Here is an 8,617-nt window from a genome sequence, read left to right as displayed (position 1 = left end):
AAGCATTTGCTCATTTTACAGTAATAATGCTGTGAAAACTAGTGTACAACTGTAAAATTTCCTTTACAAATTAACGAAACATTAGGGCATATTTTCCATTACATTTAACTGCACTGTGCTCACATTTGGCCTACTTGTACAAATTCACATTTAAAAATAATAATATCTCAAGTAGGCTGCATTCATTTTGAGAGACGTTCTTAAATGTAATGCGCATACACAGTTTTGCAGCTTTAATCTCCATTTTGGTAATTTCGTTGAATTAACTGACAATGTATGCTCGCTAGGCTCTAGTGCGGTTTGTATGTGATGAAGAAGAGCGCGTCCGGCATATTCACGTACAGTTGAAGAGCGCGCGCCTTGAGTAGTAAAAAAGCTCTGTCAGGATAATATAAAAGTTTGTTTTACTAACATATAACATCATCTCATCAGACCGCAGTTCCCCTGCTGTTCTACTGAAGCTCTTTGGCAACTGCTGCCTATCTTTCCGCGCTTGTTTGCTGAGGGCAGCTGAAAGGCGCGTCTGAAAAAAATCTCCCGTTTGTTTCTTGTGTGGGAAAGAGATCTGGACTGCGTTTCCCGAAAGCTTCGTAAAAACGATCGTACGACTGATCTTAATATTACGGTCTGTTTCCCAAAAGCATCGTAAATCTCTAAGTAGCACTTGAAAATCATCGTAGATCTACGAGTGCTCTGGAGTAATCGTAAACTGAAGTGCATCGTAAGAAGACAGATTTATGCGCTCACCTGCAGGACAATCCGAAGATTACACCTTTAACTTGATTCAAGTGCAATCCTTGATTATAATATAAGGATTTGATTGTACTTTATTGTACACTTTATTACTCGTTTTGTTAAAGTTAATTTATAAATGGAATAACTAAAAAAGGGCAGAAAAAATAGAAATACATATATAAATTAAATGACTGAATAAAAAATAAAATAAAAAGTAATGTATGAAATATGCTTCAAAGAATGGGGGGAATAATTTGTCAGTACAACTGTTTTAGTTATTATTATTATTATTTTTTTTTTTTTTCAATTTGTAATTATTTTTAAATGTACTAAATTGCTTAATATGTAAATGTAAGGTGGTAAGGGTATAAGTCGGTAAACCAATTAATAAGCAGGGAAAAAAGTAGATCAAGAATTGTTCTGGAATTGGATCTTGTCTCCCAGAATCTGAATCGGAATCTGTTCATTGAGGAGGTGACTAAAGATTCCCCACCCCCTACTAGAAAGTGTTAAAGATGGAGAGCGTTCACTGGAAAATCTTTTAATATTACAATTTACATGACATTAAATGAGAACCTCTTAAAAAAAAAAAAAACTGCAACACTCTCAAGATGTGAGTCTGTGAACAGAGTGACTGAGTCTCATGTATGACTTTGTAAGGGTTTTTTTGTTCTGTTTTAAATGTAGTTTTCAGTGTTCCTGTTTTCCCGGTACCTAAGAGTTCCCTAGTTAGTGTTCTTGGTTGTTAGTTAGTTCCACACATCTGTTTCTGTTCTTCATGATTACACTCTTTCTAGTATTTAAGCACGTTGTTCTCTGTCTGTTCTCTTCTTACTCCTGAGTTTTCCTGTTCCTGTAGGATTTACTTGTTAAAAGACTGTTTCTTGATCTTTCTATCTTCATGCACCTCATTACAATCATGACAGATGTCACAGTTAGCTGTTTCTGTTTGTGAAGCAGGTTACCTCTGTCCACGAGTGTGGATGTGGGGTCACTTTGAAAGTTATTACACATACAGTTGTGACTCTGATTCAGTGGTTCTTAATCCTGGTTTTTGGGGATGTGTCTGGATGTGGGTCTGCGCGTCTCTCTTATTTAACACCTGATTGTGTGATTAACAGAGAGCTAGATGAACTGAACTGGAGTGAGTCAGATAAAGGAGACATAAATGTTCAGATCGGTCTCCAGCAGCAGGATTAAGAAGCACTAATAACTGAATTTGTGTGTGAGATCTAACTCTATTCAGCTTTCTATAAAAAGTTTTAAAAATCACTAATAACTGCACAATATCTATCCCTACCAAAGCAGGCTTAACCAAACTGAGGGTTTGTGAGAGAACTGCAGGGGTTGTCAAACAAACAAACAAACAAACAAACAAAAAAACAAACAAAAAAATAAATAAAAACAAAACACAAAAGTATAAAATGTTTAATTTGTTTATCTGCATGTCATGTGACCATTAACTAGGGCTGGGTAACATGGCCAAAAAAAATGATCACACTATATATATATATATATTTCATATCAGTCTATATCAATATTTTCACGATAGATGTCAAATTTAATTTCTTTCAAGTTTAAAGGCAGATTTTTGCTCCAATTTGAAAGTTGTAAAAAACAGACGTCTCCATTGTGGTTTAAACTTCATTCTTTATGATCAGAACGCTGACAAGCGCCCCCAGGTTACGAATGCAAACCATGTGGTTCTCTGAGTGAGGGGAACGAGACACTGCACTCGTCTCTAGGGGTGCGGCTATGGGGAACACCTCTGGCCGCGGACCCGCGGTCACTGAAACATACAAATGAAAAAACACCAACGAGTTGGCCGGCGCACAGCCTCTGGCGTCACTACGGTCGCGACTATAAAACAGGCACCGAGGAAAACCGCATTCATTCACTTCTTCGTCCTGAAGCTTGCGTCGAGGCGCCGGCGGGGGAGCTAGGGGGCAGGAGGTGTCTGCGTTCGCCTACTCAGGGAACCATGGTTATTCGTACCTTGGCACGCTCCCTTTCAAGCGAACTTCGAACCGCGCCCCTCTAGGGGGGTCGCTAGGTGCAACAGTATACTCCACGCCACCATGCTGAGGAGTGCAGGCCAGAATCATGGCGAATACCTGGCACCAACCTCACCATTTCAATGGGAGTTGCGGGGCGTTCCAAAGACGGCTGTCTGCATTAATACCCCTTGCGGCCAGAAGGCCTGCTACTATACCCAACTTAATTGTTAGGCTCCTCGGCCCGTTGGTAGAGCTAAAGGCTTGCGGAAACAGGAAAGATTCCTTTAAAGCAATACGGCTAGGAACCTAGCATTTTATACTAAGTCTTGCCTGTCACACAGGGGGCTACAGCTTGCTTCCGCCAAAAGCTTGCTGAAGAAGGAGCTGTCTCAACAGCAGATCTCAGTAGCAACACCCTGTTTAGATAGGCATCCGGAGGATACATGGGTGGAGTGGCGCCCAAGATGAGCGGGCTTTTACCAACTCAAGAAAGGGCACCAAGCAACCCACCGAAGCCCTCACCACATAAGTTTGTTTAGAAAGAGCACGAGAGCAACTAGAATGCCGAACTTACCACAGTGTGGATTTCAGAGGGGAAAGTGTGCAAAGACTTCACGCACACTACTAATGTCATGGATTTTCAAATACTGTTCTAAGGAAGGGCTCTCGTGGCACTCCTGATAGAGCAGCTCATAGATGGAATGGTGCATCTCAAAAAAAAAATATGTTTGAGAGTCATCAACTCGATCCGCTGAGCTCTGGGAAAGTCTGTTAACCTTAGTCTCATATGAGAGAGAACTCCCCAATCAGAGTAGCATCACTTCATAGGCCACCCTTCTTGGAAAAAGGCGAGCACTGCTAAACTACCACCAGAATCGCCTCAATAGCCCCCTCATGCTGAGGAAGCTGGCTGCCAGCGTATAAACAAATACACACTGGCTTCGAATGGAGATCGAGGGGCCAGGAACCAAGGTTGACCACCTCAAAGAAAGGGAACGAGTACGGAGCGCCAGAACCCTTACCATACAGGATTCCAGAAAGTGCGCAGAGTCTTGCGTAACACTTACCAATATGTGGATTTTAGAAAGTCGCGAAAGTGTTCACGTAAACAATGACCACCATGTGTGTTTTCAGAAAGTACACAGGAGCTTAGCCGCAGGTAACAACCTAAAGGTTCCTAAGCATCGCTTAGAGTACTGAACCGCACAGGAGAGGTAAGCTCAAATTTTATAAACCTCTAGCCAGGAAGCATCACCATGAGGCAGCATATACAAGAAGACCTTCTTAACCGCCACCTTCACTTCCCGCTGGATCACATTAGCACCTAAAGCTGTGAGGAGACCCCTCAGGGTGACCTGGCCCGGACATCCATGAGAAATTCCTCGCAGTGCTGTGCCAGGCCTGATGATCAAAGGAGGCTCCCCACAGAAACCTGTAGGATCTCAGCCGCTAATGCCGAATATGAAGCCTGATGGTTGGTGCTGACGAAAGTGTTTAGTAAACACTGTAACTGAGCGCTGCATAAAGGGAAACTCACAGGGGGTTTAAAATTCGTGGAGCATAACCACCAGCAGATTTACACATAAGTATATACAGAAAGGGTTATTTTTATACTCCACCCCTCCTGGCGCTTGGAGCCCCCGCTCAAGGGCGCCTCCTTTGAATCCGGACTATCAGTAAGGTGGTTGCTATGAACATAGAACCAGCCAAAAAAACATTATAGGTCCAGCTATAGGAGACTTGTTATGTGTTGGAGGTTTCCACCTTAACCTCGATCAGGTGGGAGAGCTGGGTGGTTGGACAGGGGAATTAGGAAGGGGAGGGATAAAGCAGAAGTTAAAAAATCCCTAAAGGGAACGAGTAGATACCTCAGTATCACTCCTGACTCAGACGAGGAAGCAGCATTCTCGTCTGGATCCCACATCCCTTAGGTTCTGCTTTACCCCCTTGTGATTTTGTTCCTCTCTTAAACCCCTGCCCGCGGGTGGGGGGAGGAGCGCGGAGTCACGACACTCAGCCTTCACTGTGCCCGTCTTTGATCCTCAGATCGAGACAGGCCAGGACCCCCATGTTGTTCGGGCTCAGGACTCCGACCTTCGTGGAGCGAAGGAGAAGAAAGCAGCGAGGCGGAGTCGTAGCCGTCTCCCTCAGGGCCTCACCGATCACCGGCCTCAGCGGAATACCGAGAAAAGTTCAGAAGGCTTAAATCTGAGCATCGTGGAGCTGCCTTTTCTTTTCTTCCCCGATGTTCGCCAGGTTCATCCACAGATGTCTCTCAGCTGACCACCATGGCCAGCCATAGTCCCAAGTGCTAGCAGCAGAGTATGCCTGCTTGGCCTAACCCGGAGAGAGGCCTGTAGCGATGTATAGCTTCGGTTACCTGATCAGGGAAAAGGCCATCGCTTATCCAGGTCTCTTAGCAGATCAGTCTGGTATGCTGGCGGCATTTATTTTGTAATAAAGCCACAGCCTGACCTGTTGCTGCGTATGCCTTGCCATTTAAGCAAGATGCATTGCTTGGAAGGGGCTTAGATGGCAAGGAGGAGATTAAGAGGATTTCTCCCCATGCGAGAATGAAAGCTCTTTTCTGCAGGGGGCATCCTCTCATAGCTGCTTTTCGCCGCGATCGCCATGTCGGCAAAACTCTTATGCTGAAACCGATGGATCTCTTTAGAAGAAAACGGCCTCTTTCATTTCCTTTCGATCTCTGTACGGGAGATCAGGCAGAAATGGAAGGCTCACCTGAGCTGGAGGGCTATGGTCGGAAAGATAACGCCCACCAGGCGCCGATCCATAAACCCAACAGCTCTTACATACGCAGGGCAGGAGAATTGAGAAGGCCTCAGGCTCAGCCTCAACTTCTTCACCATCCTCAAATATCTTCCTGCTTTTCCTGGGTAAAAACCCAGCAGAGCACTAACCTCAGTATCAGAAAGTGTTAAAGATATAACATCATCCTCCCGAGGCTCTCTCTCGTCCGACGCCATTATGAGCGCGAAAGGGAAAATCCCCCTTTAAACCATTCAGACAGATCCACCTGAAATTCTCACGAGCTCATTCTCCTCCGTGCCTCAGCAGCGGCGTGGTCCTGAACTGCGGGAAGCAGATGGCTGCCCTTTTTTTTTTTTTTTCTCGGAAAGAGAGATCTAATCCAGAGCGGAGCTTTTTCCTGAAAAAACGCCGCAATGCACGCAGACTGCCTCCTCAAAGACATCGGCGTTTCGTGCTCTTTACTCCAAACAAACAAATCACGTAAAGATGCATTGGTGTGTCATCGGTGTCAAATAATGCCGACCACGGATGCATACATTGTCTAAACGCCTGCTAGTAGTCGCCATGATAGACAGAAAGAAGCGCCATTTTACCGGGTTCTTTCAGATGCACGCTTTCAAACAAAACAGTCAGTGAAGATTTAAGAAGAGAATGACGATGGTTTTCCCGGTGCTCTGTTTATATGTCAGACGGTAGTGACGATCAGAGGTTGTCGCCCTCCAACTCGTTGTTGTTTTTTCATTTGTATGCTTCAGACACGAGTCAACGCAGCGGGTGGTGTTCCCCCATAGCGACCCCTAGAGGACGCAGTTCGAAGTTCCCTTGAAAGGGAACACTTCATTTTTGAATTCTTTACACTTTTACAGCTTTTAACTTAACAAAATAAATATCTTCATAGAAAAAAAAAAAAAATAAATCTTCAAGAAACAATCAAGAAACATATAATTTGTTAAATCAAGAAACAGGTTTGTGTTCCCTGATAATATTTATAATTTGTTTTTCTTTATTTTTCTCCTAGAAACACACATTTGATAGTATAGCTTGAGTTAGGATGCAGATGTAGATTCATGTTCATTATCAAAAACAGTAATATCTGTAAAAACTGTAGCAATCTCATATGGTGAAATTTAATTCTAACTGTTTGAGGTGCTTTTTAACCATTGGTCTTCTCCATAGTAGCTCTGGCATTTAGATCATGATAATCAATTAAAACCACAATTATAGTGCCTCAATACCATGAAAAAAAAATGGATTATGGCTTCTAGTTATTTGTATAAAAACTACACGAATGTCTAAATACATTTAGTTTAAGCTAAACGCTAGCTTGATCACAAAATTACTGTAATTATATTCCATTAATCCTCCTTTAATTAATTTAATACATGTCTACATTAATAATATAATAAAATATTCAGATTTGTGACACAATACCATGCAGTTAGTTGTTGTACGACTAAATCTATGGTAGAAATGATGGTGATTTGTAGATTAAAAGTCTTCACTGTGGTTGCGCACGCGTATTTCTGCTGTTCGTCAGCGCTGTATCATCTGGCTGGAAACAGAGTTATTTGTGCTCCTCGCTGAATTCAAGAACTTCACTCTGATCTCACAGCAGCAATGTTTGGATCGAGATTCATCAGCGAGTAACGCGTATCTGCTCTGTGAAGCTCGCGGCGCGCTGTTTAACTCTGACCCGAAGCGGATAAACGGTCCTAGTGACGCGCTTTAAATGACGAGCGCTCTTTTTTCGTTCCGCGTTTGCCCTCATAAACATTGTATCGAGCATTTATCAAACTTTTTATTATCGTTTATCGAGGAAATTTATATCATACGATAATTATCGATATCTTTTTATCATCCAGCCCTACCATTAACTGATATTAGAGAACAGTGAACATGCAACTGTTGTTAAATTATTTTAATATTAATTAGGCCTAATAATTTCAGGCGTATTTCAAGTAAATATTTTACGTCAAAGCGTTCAGCTTAAAATAAAATAAAATGAAATAAAAAAGGTTTGTGAATCACATGCTTTATAGAAACAGAGCACTGCATGTAAAAAGAAAAATGACTAAAGGCCCTTTCAAGACTGATAACTTTAAAGACAACTGTAACTACAAAGTTTTCGTAGTAGTTTTAACTCTAAGAGAACAGCTAGAGTCACACCACAAAAATAACTTAATAACAACACAGGAATTATATCACTGATTGATTTTCAGTCATAAAAACCCTGACAGCAAATCTGAATCCAACTTTAAAGAGCTCAAAGCATTTGAAGTGACAGATGACAAAACTGCAGTGTAGAAATATAAACTGTACTGAACTACAAATATTGATTTAATGATCATTAAACAGATGTGAATCTGAAGACTCACCTGATACAGTCAGTGTAACAGCAGCACTGGTGTCTGATCTCTGTGAGTCTGATCTCTCTCCTCTACAGCTGTATTTAACACCGTAAGACACATAATCAGCTCTGAAACTGAACTCTGCTGTTGTTGTTGTTGTGTATGGATATAAAGTGTATCCATCTTTAAACCAGCTGTATGTCCACTGAATGTCTCCTGCCTCCCTGTATGTCACATCTGAGAGTGACTGTCTCTCCTGTGAACACACGCTGATCTGGAGTCACCTTCACTTCAGGTTTTGGTCTCGCTGTATTAAAACACATATGAGGAGATATTGAAGAAAAACATCACTGTATCATAATCAGTGTTATTAACATATAAGAAAATTACTGCACTGTTAAGACATTTTCTGTAATTTCTACAGTTATTACATTGAAATTCCCTTTACAGTAAATAACATTAATTCCTTTTTGCATCATGAAAAAAAAAAAAAAAAAAAAAAGCATCAAAAGCTCTTGCAATTGAAAGAGATCTGGCAATTAGCATCATTTCTTTATAGTTTGTTAATAGGATTTAATATTTACTTCATTTTTTGTGTGTGTTTTAAAGGCAACTGCACTTGAAGCATCAAGAAAACACATGAGCTTCTGCCAGCCACACTGAGACTGATAATTCGTGACTTAAAACAGTTTCTTTCAGGGAACAAATATTTTTGTAAATGTATTATAAATCTACAAAATAATTATTTGTCATATTTCATAATAT

General features: G+C 41.5%; 1 protein-coding gene across 1 annotated transcript in view; it reads right to left on the bottom strand.

Annotated features, from left to right (window-relative positions):
* LOC122145805 (B-cell receptor CD22-like) overlaps positions 1-8,129 on the bottom strand; it is a gene marked incomplete at its 5' end in the record, with an annotated part of 49,359 nt that extends 41,230 nt beyond the window's left edge. Inside the window, one exon of the mRNA XM_042761405.1 lies at positions 7,880-8,129. Coding sequence (XP_042617339.1) covers positions 7,880-8,129 — 250 coding nt within the window. The remainder of the gene's footprint in view (positions 1-7,879) is intronic.
* Between the last annotated feature and the right edge of the window lie 488 nt (positions 8,130-8,617).

This window comes from Cyprinus carpio, chromosome A7, assembly GCF_018340385.1.
Source record: "Cyprinus carpio isolate SPL01 chromosome A7, ASM1834038v1, whole genome shotgun sequence".
In the NCBI taxonomy this organism is placed as follows: domain Eukaryota; kingdom Metazoa; phylum Chordata; class Actinopteri; order Cypriniformes; family Cyprinidae; genus Cyprinus; species Cyprinus carpio.
This window is presented reverse-complemented; position numbering and strand designations above follow the sequence as displayed.